Source organism: Maylandia zebra, linkage group LG11 (genome assembly GCF_041146795.1).
Source record: "Maylandia zebra isolate NMK-2024a linkage group LG11, Mzebra_GT3a, whole genome shotgun sequence".
Classification (NCBI taxonomy): Eukaryota; Metazoa; Chordata; class Actinopteri; order Cichliformes; family Cichlidae; genus Maylandia; species Maylandia zebra.
In genome coordinates, this window is record NC_135177.1 from 30,293,084 (window position 1) to 30,314,557 (window position 21,474).

The 21,474-nt window shown below is 39.8% G+C and overlaps 1 protein-coding gene across 12 annotated transcripts in view; it reads left to right on the forward strand.

The window, feature by feature from the left end:
• The window catches only part of mef2d (myocyte enhancer factor 2d), a 105,793-nt gene that overhangs the window by 51,008 nt on the left and 33,311 nt on the right, over positions 1–21,474 (forward strand). For 6 of the 12 annotated variants that reach the window (XM_004560111.5, XM_004560112.5, XM_012921572.5 and 3 more), the window contains 2 exons: positions 12,587–12,994; positions 20,485–20,716. In XM_004560111.5, the coding sequence (XP_004560168.1) occupies positions 12,587–12,994; positions 20,485–20,716 (640 nt within the window). The remainder of the gene's footprint in view (positions 1–12,586; positions 12,995–20,484; positions 20,717–21,474) is intronic. The other 6 variants (XM_023153211.3, XM_024804165.2, XM_076890179.1 and 3 more) reach the window with 2 other exon arrangements.

Here is a 21,474-nt window from a genome sequence, read left to right on the forward strand (position 1 = left end):
CCATTTGCTTCCTAACGTCTTTCCTCCCTGTGGGAAAAGGCTTCGCTGGAGCTTGTCAGGCGAACATGGAACATATTCACATGCCTTGCTGACCCTTTTATACATAAGGACCCTCTTATGAATTCAACACGAGATGGTTAGGTATGATTCAGCGAGCCGTGTGCACTGCAGTACAGCACTTACGCTTCATATGGAGCGTTGACTTAAAGCTGGATCTCGCCTGGCTTTGAGGTTTTTTTTCTCACTGAATATTGCTGCAGGAGTTCACGATCAGTCAACCACAAACATTGTCAACATGCAGTCACCGCCATGGCTTTACTGTCATGTTGAATGCTCGGGCTAAATCGTATTTCAAACAACGCACAGCAAAACAGCAAGGTTTGAAAAAATGAGATGGCTAGCTCATGAATGGATTTAGGCCATTATTAGTTGGGCACTAGCATTACCTGATCTGTGTCAGCAGCAATTTCCCAATCTGAATTTTTTGTCAAATTGCCCTTATGATTTTGGAATAAAACCTTGTGTTGGCAATGGCCTGAGAACAACAACATAATAGAGTGGGAGTGATTCCCTCTTTTATCAGCTGCTTCTAAATTGCAGAACGTAGTCCTATAAAATTGAGATTGATGCTACAGCAATAAATATTATTCGAACCTTTTGTTCTCCACTAGTTTTTGATTCACTACATTTATGAAGTAAGCGATACCAACCTGTGTCCCTGGAGTGATGAACTTTGACAGCAAATGATGAGTTTTATTTCCCTTTTTCAGGCTATTTCAAATACGTTATTGGAAGAAACCCACAGGCTGCAAACATTGTTTGATTCGATTTATGAAGCGCTCAGAAGCTCATCTGACCTCTAACTGCTGCTTTAAGGCGTAATTCTTTTTCAAGTTCTCTCAAACTGTCCACAAACACCTAAATCAATGGCTAGCTACAGTTATGTGCTAAAGGTGTTTTTGAATGGAGAGCGCTATTTTCCATTGTAGGAACCTACCTGAAGGACTCATTGATTGAATTCAGGTCCTGGATCACAAAAGTCCCAGCTCTGGGTTTGCATCTGAGTATTCTCTGGCTGTGAGATTAAATCCTCTTTCCAACAGTTTTCCTGAGGAATTTCTGATTATAAAAAGCTTTTCAGACCAGAACTGTTGGGAAACCATTTTCCTTGAATACAAGAGAGGGTCATACTTGAAGCTTGAATTACTTCATATATAGCAGAAAGTAAATTCCACATTCAACTAGATCTGATTTCCATCTGTTTTTCTGTTGATGGGATCATTTGGTTCTCATCAGAAATGGCCAAAATAGCACTCTAAAATCACACATGGACAAAAAGGAATTTGCCAGCCTAGCTACATTAAGCCTAAAGAAAATGCAATGAATAACAGATTTATCTAATTTATTTCACAAAGGGGACTTTGTCTGAACATACTCCTAAACTTCCTGAGTTTTGGGATTTGTCATTATTGGTTATTATTTGGTTGTGTAGAGGCATGAAATCTTTGGGGCCTGAGCAGAATGCTCCTAAGGGGAATTTCATCCAATAAGGGCTTGCATTCAGTAATTGCTGAAATCTCAGTGAAAGTGTTGGTGAAGCAGTTTTGTGTTTGAGTGGGCTGAAGGTAAGACTGAGAGTTTGAGGCCATAATTTTCCCTTCACCTTTCTGTCTGTCAGTTTCTCTCTTCCTTCTACCCTTCCTGGCTTCGCTTCCTCGTAATCTCCTGATTCACTCGGTCACGACAGTTTTTCCCTTCTTTCTTGTCCTTCTCTTTCTGTCTGTCTCAGAGTGTCAGCAGTAAAGCCTTTCTGTAGGCTGTATCTTCAGCTGCAGATGGTGTGTGTGTGTGTGTGTGTGTGTGTGTGTGTGTGTGTGTGTGTGTGTGTGTGTGTGTGTGTGTGTGTGTGTGTGTGTGTGTGTGTGTGTGTGTGTGTGTGTGTGTGTGTGTGTGTGTGTGTGTGTCGTGGCTGGGCGTTGGGCTGCTCCGGGCCACATCAGCTCAAGCTCCACTGGCTCTGTTTGTGTGCGTACATGTGTTTGTGTTTTCGAGTGTGCCACTCTGTCTCATTCTGTCTCTTTTTGTGTGTTCATTAGTGTGTGTGTGTATCTATGTTTGAGTGTGTATGTGTGCATGCATAAGTCCACCTCTTTCTGTTTGCACGCTCTGCAGTGGCCCATGAGAACGCCTCATACAATATTCAGGCTTGGTGAGCCTCTTGGTTGTGTCAGCTTCTGTGTGTGTGTTTGTGTGTGTGTGTGTGTCCTACATGGGAGCTTCCTGCCTATACCGGCCTTTATACTGCCTGCCACCCATTCTCTTAATAAGCCAGGAGGCATTAAGCAACATTTGTCCTCAACTGTCCCCTTCCACAGATGTACTACATTAAACACCACCTTGTTGGGCAGGTATCAGTGTCGTTTGCCCCTGACATTTTCCATGAATTCTTGCTATTTCACATTACCAGTAGAGTAGCATGAGTCATTTCAGTATTAAAAATAAAACCCTCAGAACCTTTTTCAGAATACGTTATATAGTGTACTGCTAATAGCTGCACAAAATAGCAATTAAGTAAAACTGCAGCTTATTTAAATGTGTCTTTGTCACTTTTTGTATGGGAAACCTAAATCTCCAAGGTAATGAGTAAATACAACCATTGCATAAACGTAGTGGAGGGAAATGTGTAATATTTAGCTCCAAAACAGGTTGTTGAAAAGCAGAACCATTGACAGCTGTTAAGGAGCTGATATTCTGCATTAGCTGGAAATTGGAAAACATTTGGCTGACAAAACATTTGAAAAAAAAAAGATGATGCAACACAGTGGTAAACATGCCCCTGGTCCTACGTTTTTAAAGCATTTTTGCTGGCATAAAATTCAAAATGAACATCACTGACAATAGCATTTCTCAGTTTAGTTTAGTTTTTACTTTTTTAAATCACTTACAGGCTTTTAATCATTTGCAAATCATTGAATTTTGTTTCACACAGTGTAATCACCTTTTTGGAAGCAGAGTTATTGTAAACATTTGTCTGTAACGAACAGTGTATTTGTTGGGGACTTGTTGGCAGATAAATACACGCTGGGTGCTCAAGTTAGGAATGTCCATGTAGAATTTGGTCAAAAGAAAGTACTCAACAGTGTCTGTGTTTGTGGCAATGAAAGGAAAAGTTCCCCAGTACAAATGTGTGGTTTGCTGAAAGTTTTTGGATAAACAATGGAGCTTTGTGACACAGCGAAATAAGATAGATCTGGCTTTGGATGCCCTCAAAGTACTTGTTACTAGAATAAATATAGTGTTGGTTGTTGACTGTAACAAAAATAAAGAAGATCATCACATGTATCCTTTTAATAACTCAGTTTTGACTAAGATTTCATTAGATATTTTCTTGGCAAGTTATAAGGGACAAGAGCCCAATGTCTTTACTTCTCTGAAGGGCTCTTACTGTGAAACACTAGCAGGAATTATTTAGTTTTATTAAATAATTGCTGTAAAGAAATGCAGAAAATTTGCAAAGTAAAAATGACCTAAATCTGTTAACATGTTCTTGTCCAAAAGAGAACCGCCGTTTAAACAGCTTGAACAGACTTGTGAATATTGTAAAATACTTTTTATCTCCATGTGCAATAAATGATAATTATCATTTTGTACATTTTGTACATTTAAATGCCGCAACTGTGACTGGACGTGCGTTACAGAAATGCTAGACATAGAGGGTGAGGGGCTTTCAGTGGCGCCCTGTACAGTCGAACAGTCAGTGTGACAAGATTGGCGAATTATACAATAATTATTAAAGATTATCTGCACTGGCACATGGTGTAACATCGCTGGTCAAGGACAGAGCTGAGACATACCGAGTGACGGAGCGCGAGAGTGAGGGAGAGGGAGAAGAGAGAGGGGATAATTGGATAGTCTCAAAATGTGCCCATTTGCTGCTCTGCCTCTGCAAGTGCTTTTGAGTATAAATTATGAAGTGTGGATATAGTCACGCAGGCACACGCAAACTGATACGTGCACGTGCGTACACAGTCTATGCTTCGTGTATGTTGCTCTGTCTATGCTGTACATGCATGCACCTCTGGGCCTAAATGCCTAGATGCACTTAAGTTCATATTGAGGTGTGTATATGGGTGTGGGTGTGTGGACTCTATTCATCACACAGTTAGACATTCCTTCACTTCAGTGCAAGCTTGAGAGGCTGTGCATATGCACACACAGCCTCTCTCTGAGATGCACGTGCTGCTTGAAAGTGTGTGTGGGCAGCCTGCCTCTCCTGTCAGAATGTGTTAATCCGCTTGACTGCAGATCCCAATCAGGGCAAAGAAGGGAAGTGAGCGAGAGACAGAGGGAACACAAGCGAGCGCAATGCTAAAAGAGTGGGGATGAATAGCTGAGGAGAGAAAGCAAGATGGGCGGAGAAGGGGGATGCCCTTTTTCCTTTAAGCGGCTCAGGGAAGACAGATCTCACCAAGAGCTTCAATGCTCGTGCTTAAGGACTTTGGGCACCGCCCTGATCCTCCTGGGCTGCAGCCAGGGGAGACTCACATATTGCGAAACATTACTTGTCAGTATTTTCCTACTAAGCAACAGATTGAGTTTGTTGCTACAATAGCCCATAGCGCTTCAAACAAATAGTATACAACCCCAGATTACCCCACTTAGTGCACAGTGAGAAATTCACCCCTCTGCAGAGTTGCATGCCCACTTCTCCTCTGACGTCCTCTCGCAGAAAGCTGATGCCTGTGTTGTCCCGTAGATGCTCCTCATATAATCCTTCTTTGCTGTCTGAACTCTGTGGTCCTCCTGCTAAGACCTGCCATGCCCAAGGTCCTAATCTGGAGTAGAAGGGGTCATAGGAAGGTTTATTGGTGCTTACATTAGTGGTCACCACTCTTACTGGGATTTGTTTCTTCCAAGTTTCTGAATCACAAAACTTGTGTGAAAGGCCCAAAGCTCAACCATAATTAGGATTTTTGGATTTATTTATTTGTTTTACGTTACAAGTAGAATTGTAATGTGTTCTCCCTTTTAAATTAGATTTTTTTGGGGGTTTGTGACCTGATACATTCACACAACTTGATTTGAAACCAAGATATAAACTTGTCTTATGTTTAGTCATTGCCTCAAAATTATTCAAATTTATTTCTTATTATTACTTCACTGTTTTTTGCAGTTGAACTTCAAGGTTAAGGAATGCAATACAATGCCTTCAGTTATGGTCAGTATTATACCACACATTCACAGCATTGTGTTCAGAACAGAGATCCTGACCTTATGAAATAATTAACAGCCCTGTGCTGAAAAGGGGCCAAGATTTCATTAAAACAATATTAAGTACTGGAAGTCCTTGATTATAAAATATGTGACTCACTCCCAGAATGAGGCGTGTTATGGAGATTCTGAATGAGGAACACGTACTCCTAGAGGGCAGAAAAATAGGCTTCGAAATATTTTGTTTAGTTGTCATTAGTGTAGGCGGTCATATATCAATAAGACTGATTGGCTTACAGGTCATCTGTAGTTGACGTAGGGCATCATGCACGATCAGCTTCCTCTGATACATAGCAAACCATCCAGAGGCCTCTTGAGGGCTAAGTGAGAGAAGTCCATTATTTTCATGGACAAATAATTCCAGTGAGAGCTGGAGGGGTAATGGCTGTTTATGCAGTGATGGTTTTTAATAAACTAAATGGTTAGAAATTAAAGGAAGTCTACAAGTCATAAACTAAACTTTGTCCAAATGTTTAAATGATTATTCCAACCTAACTTCCTGAATTTTATACTTTAATTAGAAAAAAACCCACTTACTTAGACCATCACAATGCATAACATATAGTTGAGTTTTCATTTACATTTTCATGTTAAATGCGCTTTTGACCCTGAAATTAATGCATAATTAATACTTCACACAGGGGAGCACTAGGAACAGGAAGCATAATTAATCTAAATACAAAAGTGACAGAGAGCAGGACGAGGAAATGCATTTACGTTCTTTTCTGTTTTATTTTATTTTATTTATTGATTTTCTGTTTTAACAAGGCGTTCAAAAAAATACATTCTGAACCCGCACGATAGCGAGTGTGTGTGGTTTTTTTTTTTTTTTTTTTTTTTTTTTTTTTGTGGGCAGCGAGGACATGACTTCCTCACGTCTCACGGCTTGGCAGGTTACTGACATGAGAAAAAACAAGTGCTGATCTATAATACAACATCTGAGGAGCCTGGCAGCCACTGCTGTGCTGAGACTGTGGATACGATGCCCCAAATGACTGACTGTAGGGGGCTGCATGCGTGAGAGAGGGAGAGACTTTCTTCTGCATTTCTGTATTTGACAAGCCACAATGGGAGGTGACATTACAGTTTGCTTTGCACTTACCAGGCCTAGACAGCAGGGACTCTGCCTGCTACCTAAGTACTTTTGGGACCATATAACCTGCACCGTCATAGTCCAAAAGAAAGCCTAACAATAAACAGCACATACTGTACCGGGCAAATAAAAGTGTTAGACAGTGAGATTAGAAAACTATAATAATCAGTTAAAGGAAAGATTTTTACATGTCTCTGTTAATATTCTGTTTATCCTTCATGATCATGTTTGTCACTAAAACATCCCTTCCTAATATACTTCTGTTAGAAGTGATGAAGAACAAAATCCAGTCTTTGGTTCCTGAATAGATTTCAAAATTCATCCAGTCAAGTGGCCACCTTCCTTTTACATAGATTTTGATTCTGTGCTGACCTGCAGCGCAGCAACATTAAGTCAAAGTGGGAATTTGGTACTCGTATGTAAAGTAAATGCCACTTTAGAAGTCAGTTGTATTTTTATCTGTCTTATTTGCCTTCATAGCACTGAAATCGGTTTGTAATTCTCAGATAAATTTTTCTAATGAGGAGTGATCAGTGGCCTTATGAACACCAGACAATAGTTTGGTGACTCACATCCTTTAACTTTAGTTAAAGTACAGTACAAATCAGTGATTAGTCCGACCCTCCTTTGTTCTTAAAGCAGTTGTGATTGTTCCAGTTGTTTTGGAGGACTGGCCAAAGTTTCTGTGGATTACAGCTGATTCCAAGTTAACTTGATGATGTTGAGATTAGGTTTGTGTAGAGGTTACGCTATCAGTTGCAAGACTCTTTGTTCTTCTTGATAACAAAGATAGGTTTCATGGTCTTTTTGCCATGTTGAACAATTACTTTATCATAGATAAGAATTTAAACATCTAAAGTGGCTAAACAGGAAAACTGTGCAAGCGGTGCTGTTCGGCAGTTTCATATCTGGGCCTTCCCACCTCCCAAAGTGTCCTTGGGCAAGTCACAGAGCCCAGAGTTGCTTTCAGAGGCAGTGTGTGTATCTGTTAAACTTATACATGGCTAGATATGGTGACACCCAAACACACATGTATGTTTTAGGTAAAGGTCTGTTTTTCTGGCACCTTCCAAATGAATGTGACGATAAAGCTGATAGAGGCAAAAGTGAGAAAAATAAAAGGAAATGCAAAAAACCAGGAAGGGAACCTGATACACTCAAAGTATTATTGCCACTGTTATCAAACGTCAAATACTGACACTATGCATGCAGTCGTACAGTGACTTTCACTCACGACTTAGACACATAGAGGCTTCAAACACATTTTCAGAGTAAGGGATAAAAGGTTGGCGCAGGAAAGAGAGAGGAAAAGGGAAAGAAATTATGATGGGAAAAGCTCTGGGAACAAGAGACAGGGCAAAAGAGGAATGGAAAAGAAACTGAAACAGAGGAGAGAATGAAGGTTGATGAGAGGAAATGAGCGACTGGGGAGTATTGCGTATGGAGACATTTCAAGGAAGCAATGGCGAGAGATGTTAAGGGTGGAAAAACACAGAAGGACAAGTGCGAGAGTTTGCACTTGCACTGTGAGCGAGCGAGAGCTACGTTAAAGGTGGTGGGCTGAGAGATGAGAGGCCGAGAGAAAGACAAAAAGAGACAGGACAAAGCAGCAGCAGCGTTTCATGGAGAGCTGGAAACAGAGGGCGGGCGGACAGGCGGGTGGGCGAACGAGCGAGCCAGAGGGGAACGAAGAGAGTGAGGTGGGGGCGGGGCTTGCGAGCAGTCATAGCCAGTTAGAGGCTGGCGTGGTGCTCTGCAGGGTGAATCTTACCCTGGCAACACAATAGAGCGAGAGAGCGAGAGGGAAAGTGGGAGAGAGGGAGACAGCGGACAGGTGAACAGATGGCTGACTGAGAGACAAGCTGATCAGTGCACAACAGAGGGGTGTGTGTGAGCGAAAGAGAGAATGTGAATGTAATGCAATGTAACACAAAATGTTCAGTCTGAGAGAGAGTGGGAAAACAAACAAAGAAAGTGAGAGAGAGTGAGAGAGGGGGAAAGATGCCCATGTTTACACTGTAATGTTCACAAAATATCAGTGGAGTTTACATGAGAGAAAGACAGAGAGGCAAGCCTGTGATGTCCAAAAAATATCAAGTGTGTGTGAAAGCAAGTAGAGACAGTGTGAGAAGGAAGCCTACTGTACGTCTGTTTGCATCCATATGTCAGTGTGTCCATTAGGATTGTTGCTTTTTATATGAATTTGAAAGTGTCAGATGGAGAGGAAACAAAGGAATATTTGACCAGTGGTAATCCGTTCAGATTTTTGATTTATGGGTCGGGCGTTTTGTACTTCAGTGGAACTGAAATGCAGTGTCATTCTGACCTTATTCCATGGCCTGCTTCTTTGGCAGAAAATAGAGTAAGCTAGCAATCTCAGTGGATAATTACGGCCTCAAATTAGGAAAAGCAATAAGCAGAAGCATTTAGACTTCAGTACTACGTGCTGAAGAAGTTACAGATGAAGGTAAGTTTGTATGCCAACTAACTGGTGAATCTATTGCCACGATGGCATAAAGACAATGAAAATGAATGAACACTGTCCTTATTGGAAGCATTAGTGGAAGCATTGTAAGAAATGTTTTTATTGTCCTTTGGGGGAAATGATGTTTGTGTCAGAGTTAATAACACATGACGCCTTAATAGCATATGCATGATAGCTGCATCTTTATGACAAATAATGCCAGATTTAATCAAGTACAGAAATTCAAATGAATCACACTTAAAATGGGACGATTTTAAGAAGATCGAGGGCATTTAGGGAATTTTGTCCAAACCCCAAAGACAGTTGCATGTTTGGTCTTATTGTCATTATTTTTGTTCTTATTATTAAAAAAAAAAAAAAAAAAGTATATGATCACCAAATCCATTTGTATTTTGGCCCTGTTCATCATATCAACTCTAATGAGGACTGATATTTGACGACGTTTTGGTCGCAGATCTATGAAAGTAGGATCAAGGTTTAATTGAACTAAAGCTTAAATTGAAGGAGATTAATTTTTTGGTTGGTGTAACCATCTACCTTTAAATTAGGCTTAGGAAATGCAAAACTGGAACTTTGTCTCTCCTCACAAGTATCAAAGTACAAATGTGTGTCACTACATGTGAACAGTGCACCAACATGGCTCCAGTGTCATCACAGTTTTGTTTGCAGGCTCTTTATCTCTTTGTGTCCTGACAGTCAGGGCAGGAGGTCCACGCTTCTATCACGTCCTCCACACAGCCCTCTGTCACATGCCGTCATTTTCAAGTTGAAAGTTGTTCTATTTTTATTTATTTTATGTAGTTCTTTTATTCTCTCAATTTTTAGGTCAGTGCGCACACACATCTGCCTCAGCAGAGTGTGTTTTCTATGAACTGTGCACAACAAAGCGCATGGTGGCTGCTCCTGTGTGTGAAATTTACATTAAGCTGCAGATCAGAGCACTTACTTGTTCTGGTGAGAGTTAACAGCTGAATCAGGAGACTGTCTCCATGTTGGAACAAATCTTTCTAATAACCCGTTTCTGTGGGTAGATAAAAAAGCAGCTTTGACACTGCGATAATAATAATGGCTTTGGTTTTTAATGAGATTCATATCAAAGAGCAGTATTGTTATTAACACTGAAAGTCTTTTTACCCTTACATCCAAATGACATCATTACCCTCTTGCCCTCACCTGTTTTTAGGATTTCAGGCTAATACATCAAAAATGAAAAGAATCTCTGTCTCTTCCTCCTCGGGGTTTAGTCTGGAGCTCTCGATACAACGACTTCCCGCCAGCTTCACTTTAGAGGCTGAATTGCATGCAGTTGAATCATTCTCACTTAACAATGATTGTGTGCTGTGCACTCATGTAACACATGGTTAGGTTTTAATCAGACCGCCACTAGACTATAGTCGCACCTGACACGGCAAGTGCTTGTTAATTAAAGAAAGTAAAGGGTGCATGAGATATTGAATATAATATCTGTTGGGTGATACATGTAACAGTGCCCTGCATTATATGTTGTGTGTAATTGAATGTCAAAAGATGCCAGTGGTTTTATTTGTTTTACATACTGAACTACAAATTAGGTAGACTACATGTTTTTGTTCAACCCCCAAATTACACTTACATATGAAAAAGGACTGTTTCACAATACTGTGGAAAAACTATGCCCAACCCTATGATTCAGTAGCTTGTAGAGCCATTCCTAACAGCAGTAACTTGAAGTAATCACTTTCCGTGTGACTATGATTCTCTCACATCGTTGTGGAGGAATTCTGGCCCACTCTTCTTTCCAGTGTTCCTTGGGTTCATTCAGGTACGAAGGCATTTGTTTATTCACACCTTTCAATGAGGTTCCATCACAGCATTTCAGTGAGCTTGAGGTCTGGTTTTACTGCACCATCGAGACACCAGATTTGCTGGTGTACTTGGAATCATTGTTCTGTTGCATGACCCAGTTCTAGCTGTTTAATCATAGTCTACTCAATCACTGAAAAATGCCCTGGTCCCATATCTGCAGAACAAGCCAGAATCATCACTGTTAGTATTTGCTCTGTGTTCATATGCTGTGTTTGGTTTTCTACAAATGTGGTGCAATTTGGCCAAACATCTCCACACCTAAGTAGTTTTCTCCCAGCAGCCCTTCAAAACCAACCATAATCATTCAGTGTCTTTGTAATTGTAAAGTCGTGACTTTGGCCTGTAGACTCTGAGATGTAGCTCTTGTTGTTCTCTGTGCTTTCCACGGTCTCACTTTGGGGGGAATTCGCTGGGATGCTCACATCTGTATGCCTGCTTTTATAGAGGTGCTCACACTTGCTGATGATCATCTAATCAAGCACATATGATTAGCAGCACCTTAATCTCATAATACCAATGGAAGCAATAAGAGCTTACTTAGTTTTTCACTTTTTTCACATGACTGCACATTACAGTTAATACTAGAAACTAGATTTACGAGCTTTTAAAGAAATTCTTTTCCTGTGATTGCTTGTTCATTAAACAGCCACTTTCCTATGACTTAATGATGCTTCTTTTTTGTAAGACACTGAAGGTCATTTGATAATTCTTGAAATCAGTTGATTTCTACAGAGTGCTGCTTAAAATATAGTGCTTCGCAGACAGATGCCCCCTCCCCTCCCCTCCTTTTTCTTTTTCTTTTTTTTTTTTTATTCAATAAAAAAATGTTTTGGATGGAATGACTTGCTGGAGTGAGAACTAGAGTCTTTTTTCTTCTTTTCTTTTTTTTGGCCATGGTTATAGTCTATTTTTCCTTTGGGATAGATTTCAAGGCGAGGGATTTCTTTCTTTTCGCACCACTCAAGGCTAAAGCTTGTATTTGGACCACAGTAGGATCTCCAGCTCCAGTTTAAGATCCATTTTGCTACGAGGATCTCTCTGCTTGGCTCTGTGGTCAAGGGCCCACCAGGCAAAGCTACTTAACAGCAAATCTTGTTTAGCACAATCCTCTCAAAATAAGAGCCTCTATCTCCCTCTCTCGCCCGTCGGTCTCCCTCTTCCATTTCTCGCCCTTTCCAAAGTGTGCGAACACTGACGCAACCTGTCTGCCGTTAGCTGAAGTGCTAATACCAGCACATGCTTCCTAGCTCACCCTTTACCCTTTTGCTTTACTTTACCACATTCCTCAGTGCAAAGCTTCACACCAATTACTAACACTGTTGATTAGCCAACGTGTGCACAAGTGTGATGCCTCGCTGTATCTTCTGACATGCACATAGTTTATTGGCCTTGTTCTCTCAGACCACATCCTCCGATTTGAAAGCTTTCTGCGGTTGGAATAAGACTCAGTAGTTTTTCAGCCCTTTAAACCATAACTTCCTGAGTGCACCTGCTGGATAAGCAAGTACAGTTTCTTCCTTAATAACTTGCTTTCAGGTGGGTGGCAGATGTTACGAACTTTGACCTCACAAATCGACAGAGGATTTTCAAAGGTTGAAGTTGAGAATGTGTGTTCTGTAAGGCAGCTTTTCTGCTCACAGAAGGTGCCGCAAGGAAAAAAAGACAAACTCTTTTTATGTCATCATCAGGGTCAAATTGTTCCATCTGACCTTAGCTGGCTCATGTTTATACAATGAATAGCGTAGGAGTCAGCACATTTTATGCAATCAAGATGTTCATTTGTGTTTGAGAAATGAAAATCTTTCACTGTGTGCTAATTTCAATATGTGCATGGAAAAATGAAATGTAAATGTGCTTCCTTCTCCTCCTCTACCCCTCTTTAACCGCTTCAGACGTTGCGAAAGAAAGGCTTTAACGGTTGCAACAGCCCTGAGCCCGACGGCGACGACTCCATCGACCAAAGCCCGCTAAATGACCGCAAGACTGAGGACCTGGACAGCCTCTTCAAGCGCTACGGCGTGAGTACAATCACATTTTTGTCACCTTATCTAACCTACCCTTTTCTTCTTCTCCCTTTTTTCTCTACTTTCCTCTCTCTCTCTTTCTCTCTCTCTCTTTCTCTCTCCCTGTCTGCCTTCTCTTCTTTTGTTTGGGGATCGAAGGCTCTGAACAAGAAAGAGCACCGGGACTCTGAGAGCCCAGACCCCGAGGAGCCCTTCTCCCTCACCCCCCGCACTGAAGAGAAATACAAAAAAATTGACGAGGAGTTTGATAAAATGATGCAGAACTATAGGCTGTCAGTGAGTACCTCCCACCACTCTGCGTAACCCTGCCCCCTCTTCATGTTGGTACCTTGCTGCTGCCGCTGACCGGACAACCGGAGATTTCCGGCTGCTGATGGTGGCCTGACTACTCACAGAGCACTCGCCTTCACCATTCCCCACTCCTTTACCTTCTCTACTTCACCGCTTACCAATAGCACCTATCCCCATCCCCCAAATCACTACCCACAACCACCCCACCCCACTGATGGTGTGTGCTTCAGCAAGAAATAAGAGCAGCCAAGTTCATAAGGGAAGCCTCTTAAAAGTAAAATTTTAACTAATGTTCACATTCATCATTAATTAATGGAATGGTATTATTTTTTTGTAAGAAAGCCTAAAGTTGTGTTTCCAATGTTGTTTGGTCTTTTCAACAACCAACACGAATATAATAACTTTAAAGTAACATAGCTCAGATAGACATAATTTATGGGGTACATGGAGATTCGTTTTCTGCAGTTAAATTTCCTAGGACTCATAAAAAAGACAAATAATATTCTTTTTTTGCTGTTTTGTTTTGTTTTTTGCAGCGCTGCGCATGTGTAAGACAGAAAGTGATCCTTAAAAAAGCAGCATGACACCAAATAGGGCATGCTAACTGTGATTATTCATCTGAAGTTACAGTCATCACAGTGAAGCACATTCTCAGGAGTATTATGGCTTTTAATACAATGTTTCTGATGCCTCTGCAAGTTCGCAAACGTACAAGAATAAACAACAGAGGGAGAGGAGCGATAACTAGGTCCCTGGTTCTCACAAAAGTTGGCATAGCAACTAATATTGCAAGGGGAAATCATGTTTTATGGTAATAATCAACACGTTTGAAGCATGCCTTCGAGCAGTCAGATTTTTTTTTTTTTTTGACTGAATGCACCAATTGTGTAATACTTAGCAACATTAAAGAAAGAGCGTTGCAATTTCAGATAGTCTGTATCCACCAGGGCTGTGTCTGTTTCTCAGATAACACATAGAAAGCCAGAGTGCAGTTGATAACCGGCTGTTATTAGCAGCATTACTGAGGTCACTTTAGTCCCAGTGTAGTCCTGTTCCTCCGATGGGCTCCTGACATTATCCAGGTTCTGCCTCCTGACTGGCGCTCTGCCAATCCCCTTTTACCGCTCTACTTCTTTGCCAATTTCTCTGTGATTCATTTTTTCCTCTCTGCTCAATAATGCCATTAATGTCACTTTAATGACTAGCACTTAATTTACAGCTCCTCTTCCTGTCTGCCGGCCCCCTGATTGGTCGCTTGGGATGGGACACAGTCACTTTGAGGTTCTGCAGAATAGTTAGGCAGTAGTTGTTTACTACAGTCACACCTTTGGTGTTACACCTTTATGGAGGGTGGAGGCGTTTTTCTTTTTTCTTATTGTTGTTCTTTACTGTATTAGGCTTGTTTTGTGGTATGCATGACTAGTCTCATAATCATGCTGTAATTGTAATTGTAATTGTTCATATGTTTATGAAAATAGGACTGTGAAAAGCAATATAATTATGAACAATGTATAATGCTACATATCTAGTTTACAGCTAGAGCGATGGAAAGACTATGCCTTCGCCTGGTTTTCAGTTTAAAGGCTTGAAACACACTATTTGTTAAATTAAAAGCAGTTTTATGGACAAAACTAGTATAAAAAACACACTGGTGGTTTGGAGGGAAGAAAAGGCTTTCTTCAAAATGACATCAAGTGCTAATGTTAATATTAATTTACTAAAATCTCACATACATCAGAGCATAATGGAGAAAATGAGCTGCCTCTCAGATTAATCAGCTCAGTGAATCTCTCCCCTCCTGATATCCACCCTGCCTCCATCAGCCTCTCTGTGCTGTGTGAGACAAATAGCTCTAAAAAGACTTTCTCAAAAGAGAAAACCACAGAAGAAGAAGAAGCGGATTCAATCTACTGCACTTAGAGAGCTACAGCTCTTGGCTCATGCCATTTGTATGCTAGCGTAACGCTGCTAGCAAATGACTCTAGCGACAAGCTGCCCCGACATCACTCTGCCCCTCGGTGTCCCAGTCAGCCTGCCTACCTGTCTGGTTTTCCAGCACACCTTTCACGGTCAACCAGTAATCAGAAACATGCAGCACCACCTGCCACTCCTCCCCTCAGCATCATAATCCCCAGCATGACAGATAGGGGCCGGGATATACAAGCTTAATCCCACTTGTACTCAAATACCTCCCAAGGTAGGAAGAGAGTGGTGAGGGAGAACGGGCAGGACACTTGGCTAAACGAGCCCCCAGCTAACGTATCTTTACCTGTTAAACTGGCACTGTAGTAGGCAAGAGAAAAGAGCTTTGGGTTTTTGTTTTTTTTTCTCCTAACCGGAGGGCCCCTGGTTTGATCCTTTTCTGGCTCTGAGATTCTGGGCCAGGAAATTGAATAAGAAATAGATTTCTGCCTTTTAACAACCACCTCCATGGTGCCTTTCAGCAAGAAGCTGAATGTTTTGTCTCCTGTATAAGCTTGGTATGAATGTCAAGTGAAACATGGTGTTATTGAAACTGCTGCACACTTAATCACATCTAATTTAGTTTTGAGATTAGTTTAGCTTTGAATTTCATGCCATGAAAGCATGAGGACTCTCAGAATCCCTATTAATAGTTTCTGTTAAGAGCTGCAAATAAAACAATTTTCAGTGAGAATCAGATGTTTTGGAGAAGGTGAGCCGCGAGTCATTCAGCCTCTTTTTATTTATTTAGGATCAAATATTGGTGACGTCAGAAAGAAATTAGAGTGAGGGGGGCATAGAACTAAACAACTAAAGCTAATTTACTGGTCAACTGCTGGGACATCTAAAGGTCCGTCAAACACTTTTCCAATGTTGCATCTGTGTTCAGATCTGCAGCCTCTTACAAATACGATGCGACAATCCTACAGTTGAAAAAGGGGAAAAAAGAGAAAACTTTCAAAGGCTTTCAGGACAAGAGGGAGGAAAAGGGAAACTAGGCCATGAGTTTAATTCATTCTGATTTACCCTTGCATCCAGGAAACACACCCTTGTTGAGAGAGCTCCTCCGAGGGAAAATAGGTTAGCCTTCTCTCCCCTCTTTTTGTTCTCTTCACACAGAAGAGGCCTTAAGCTTCCTCACATGAGCCTCTGGAAAAGCTCCTAGTCAATTATTTACCTAACAGGTTCTTGTTATTTTTTTCTATGGTTCCCATCCTCTGTGCTAAATCCACAGGATGAGGAGCAGTACCCAGTTAACCCTCCTCTCTGCAATTAGGAGCAGCAGTGTTAAATGGAGTCAGAGTGGGCAGATGTAAATTCTCTTGTAATTTGCCAAAGACATGGATTAATTCTCAGTGTAGCACAGTGGAGAGCAGGGTCAAGACAAATTTAAAATTCATATTTACAGAATAAATGAAGAGGTTTTGGAGTTATGTCACCAATCTCCTAGCAACCAGAGGCTGATACAGATATGAAGGTCTTGTGGAATGGTGGCGAGCAGCAAACAGTCGATGGCTAAATGTATTACAAAGTACCAATAAAGAGACAGACAGCTGAAGAGGATTGTTTTTTAAGGTATGCATGGTACTCTTGAGTCATTTCTCATTTTTCATATTCAGTCAGGATAATAGGAAGTTGGTACAGAAACATGCAATTACAAGCTTGGAAGGCAATATCTGGTATAACTACTAAACTCTCTTACGCAAGCTTTCTTAGAACTTCTTTAAGTAGTCGTCAGGAATAGTTCTCCAGGTTTCTTGAAGGACATTCAAAGCTCTTCTTTGAATGTTTTCTGCCTTTTGATTTCTGTTAAGATGATCCCACACTGCTTCAGCAGTGTTTAGGTGTTTGGAGGCCAATCCTTGACTTATAGTGTTCTAGTGTACATTGTTCTATTCAGCTAGACGCTTACTGTAGATATATTCTACTGAAAAATAGTGATTTTACCAATCAGATGCTTTCTAGATTGTATTGCATGGTGGGTCATATTTTTTTGTGTTTCTTTAGTTGAAATTAAATCCAGCCCCAAACCATGATATAGTGTCCACCATGTTTTACAGATGGCCGTACATGTAACTAACATACATTTGAAGCAAAGATTTTAAGTTTTGATTCATAAAAGCTGTGGCCACTGATTTTTCAGTCCAGTCCTTGTCTTATTTGCTATACCTCAGCTTTTTATCCCTCTTTTATCCTTTTTTCCCTACATTCAAAATTTTTGGTGAATCACCTTGTTTGTGAAAAAATGCTGTTTTATGCCTGCCAAATATATTACTTTTGAGAATCTTCTGTAGTTCAACTGTTAAATTTGGGAACAAATTATGTTTTTGCAAAAGACTGCTGATAGATGGTTGATTGATACAACACTGGTTCATACCTTGGCTTAACCTTGTGTTTGAATGATTCATAGGTCAGTTTAAAGTGGCTTAAACGATATTTATAATTATTATATTATTATTAAAAATTGACTCTGCTTCTAACGTCTAATTAGATTTTTTCAAATCCTATTTTTCATAATTCCAAATCACCACAAATATACCATCAAGGTCACATTGTCTTCAGTGATATTTTCTGTCCTGAATGCTATTACTTATTGTCAATTTATTTAAAACCACAGTTCCATTATTCCAACTTTAAATCTGTAAATACAGACTGCAGTCCATCTTTCTCTCTCTCTCTCTAACCGTAGTTTAACTGTAGCTTAGTAAGTTTTAGACTTGATTAATGGGAAAGTAGAGCGTTTCAGGCTCAGGTAAAGGTGACAGTTTGATTGCTTTGTATTCGGTAAAAATGGCCGTCAGCAAAGACTCCAGCTCTGTCCTCTGTTTGTAGTTGTTCTCCCAGTAAGAAAAAATATATAATGAAATCTATTACTGAAAAGAAAAAAAAAACATTCCCAAGCACTGTAGGGATAAACTCTTTCTGGATCCTTATGCTCTGCGTTCATACACCTCTGGCCCACTTTGGATTAACCCCACCTCTGTCCACCCTTTCCCATTTATCCATGCCCTTCCTTTACCTTCTGCTTGGCCTGTGTGCAGTGGTGCAATGCTGTTAGCCGTTCTCTTCACTCTCCCTGTTAGCCACTTACAGCTCTCTCTGTACAGCCTGCTTTGCAAACTTCCTCTTTGTAGGCTGAAGAGTGAATTTTACATTTCATGTATTTGGAAGATTTAATAAAGATTAGTCATTTTTCAAGGCTAACATAGCGAATAAATTGAAAGGTTTTTTGTGGAACTATAATTTGTTGTTTGTTTTATGAAAAAAGGGCCAGTTTTTACTCTGTTTAGACTTTGTGTGACGAAAAAAAACCCTAATTATAAAATAATGAATAAAGATGATTATTTTTGTTGTTGAGGTTTATATAAAAAGACCACTTTATTAGTTGGGAAAAAGTTGTTTAGTTGTTTGAGGAAAACCTATGATCAAGTAACAATTTTTGAGATTTGACTGAATAAACTAGCACTTGGTTTGGTTTCAGTCCCATAACTCCCTTATTTTCGTGTGATCTCCAATGCAGTGCAGAGGGAAAAGAGGTAGAGATCAAGGGCAGGAAGGTGCCCTCGTCCTCCTTGATATTAAACTGGGTCCCAGGCAGTTTGAGTACAGTACAGTGCAGCGGTGGCCCATATTCTATATATAGAAGTCCTTATTTCAGATTGAGTTGGAACAGGGTGAAATGGGTCGGACTGCTGGACAACCCGAGGTCCTTGCCCCTGATTTTCCTTTTTTCTCTCTCTTTTTTTGCACTCGGGGACGTCTGGTCATACACTTCATCAACTCAGGTGACGAGACTGATCATTTCTTTTAAAAAAAAAAAAAAAAAAAAAAGTGCAGTTGATACGTTTTTGAACAGAAAGGTGGACTGTCTTCAGGATTTTTGAGAACAAGAGTAATATTGTAAAGCCCATTTTGGTAGGCAAGCTCCTGCTGAATATTTCCTTAAATCCCCAGTGATGAGCACATGTCAGTGGGGGTGGTGGGATGCTGCTGGAATGTGACAAGCACGCTATGAAATGTCACCAATAACCCGATGCAATAACCTGCTGCTGCTGCGACAAGTTTTAACCTGGCATGAAAAGTGAAAGGCGAGACAGCTTTTTGGCCTTTTCACCAAGTCACCTTGCATGACAACTGAGTGAGTGAGTGTGCGTGTGTCTGCGTTTGGGTGCGTCTGCGTGTGTTTGAGATTTGATGTGTGTGTTTTTGGTTGTTTTGAAGAGTTTTATTTCCAAAACAAAATTGTGTTCTTTTAAAGCACAGTAGAAACAGCAAACATCAGACATGTCTGATACTTTTGAATTGATTTCCTGCCTCAAGAGTGAAGCTTGACAAACAAGCAAAGAATCAAAAAATCTTCACCGTGACAGAATACCAATGCAGTGTAGGTAGATTTCAGTTATTGAGGATCATTTTTAATATCTTACAGGTATGATTTAAAAGTTATTACTAACTGCAAAGTTTTAGATCTGAAACATATGATATGATATTCAGAATTCATGGACTCCTGTTTATTGTTCATTACTTTAGCCATTAAGGCTAATGATGATAAATGATTTCTTTGAAAAACAAAGATCTACTTAAGAAGTTATTTTTGTGTCAGCATTTGAGCTTTTTGAATCTGATTTTCTTTAAACAGGTGAAAATATCTATCAGTGTAGGAAACAAATATTCCCAATGCTAATCAGTTTTTTGCAATTTTTTTTGTATACTATTTTTATTCTTGTGCACTGACCTGTTTTGGAATACAAAGCTCTAGTTTTGGGAAGAGTGATTTTTTTTCCCCCCTTCTGTATTTATTTATTTAATTATTAACTGTTTTTTAACTTTAAAAAGTGGAGACATCAGTCATTATGCAAGGATTAAAAGTTCCTTCTTCGTATGTATATTGGATGTACAATAAAATTTACAATACAAACATTTTTCTTTAATTAAAATCAAATTTTGCAACAGCACTGAAAGCTGCCCAGCAGAGCAAAAGGAGACAGTCTTGAAGAGGAGCCAAATTCAAATCAGATAAAGTGTTTGGGGTAAAAAAAAAAAATTCTACTTTTCAAGTAATTCTGAACTACTGAAATAATTCACTACTGTATTATTTCACAACAAATTGCCCTTTAAATGAAAAATATATTTATCAAGGTGAAATAAGCTTGAAAGAATAGCTACAAATTCTTGAAACAATAATTAGCGTGCAAAACAGAAGATGTTCCACTTGCGTTTCTTTTTATGTTGTTGCTTTAAAGTAGGACTCTCCTTTGTTGTGTAACTTTTTAAAGTTTCGTTTTGGGAAGACTCTTCTCATTGTGATCGGTTTTATTGCTGCAGCTGTGTGCGTGCGTGTGCGTGCGTGTGTGCGTGTGTGTGTGTGTGTGTGACCTGCAGGCTTGTTTGCACTGCTGCTGATCACTAACTGATCACCTGTTCATTATTTTTTTTATAATATATAATTATATGTGAGGGTGGATAAACATGGCCACACTCTAATCTTTGCCCTCTTCCTGTCATTCCACCAGTCTACAGTCCCACAGCCCACCTTCTCCATGCCAGTCACCGTGCCAGTATCCAACCAGAACGCAGCGGCAGCGGCGGCCCTTCAGTTCAGTAACAACCCTTCCGGCGCCCTGGTCACCACCACCTCCTTTGTCACCTCCACCCTCACAGATCCCCGGCTCCTTTCCCCACAGCAACCCGCTCTGCAGAGAAACACCGTGTCGCCAGGGTTACCACAGCGGCCAGCCAGTGCAGGTAAGAAACAGCATGAACAAAATAAAATGCTCTGTTTTCTGTGTGGATTGATAATGTGAACTTATAATAATCATCTGAAACATCTTCTCATACATAAACTTCCAATTTTAATACCAGCAGCTGATTGAGCGATCAACAGTGTAGGTTTTCAATTTGCAGTTCTAAACATTGATTGGGTTTTGTCAGTGAAGGATCCTCTGATGCTAGGCAACTGATGAATTTTACTTTTTTTGAAAACATCGACAGTTTTGAGATAGACTGAAGAACAAAGAAGACAAACTGACAAAATCTCAAAACTTCTTCAAAAGATAACTAAAGAAAAAAAGCCATTAGACTGCCACCCACACTGCTTGATTGACAAGTATTGGAGAAAACATGGAGACAATATTTAAAAAGAAAATGAACAGACTAGAAATTTCTGGCTACATTAAGTCTTTATAATATGATTATATATATATATATATATATATATATATATATATATATATATATATATATATATATATATATATATATATATATATATATATATATATATATATTTTTTTTTTTTTTTTTTTTTTTTTTTTTTTTTTTTTTTTTTTTTTACATTTTAAAAAAAAACTTTTAAAATCTCATATTTTGTTGTTTTCGGCTGCACCCACTAAAAACCTCTTCTTTTAGTGGCTGCAGCTTGCCACTGTTTCTCAAATGTGTGCATACTTGTACCCCTAATCTAAATAATGCCAGAAATACATCATTCTTAAAATTCTGCAATT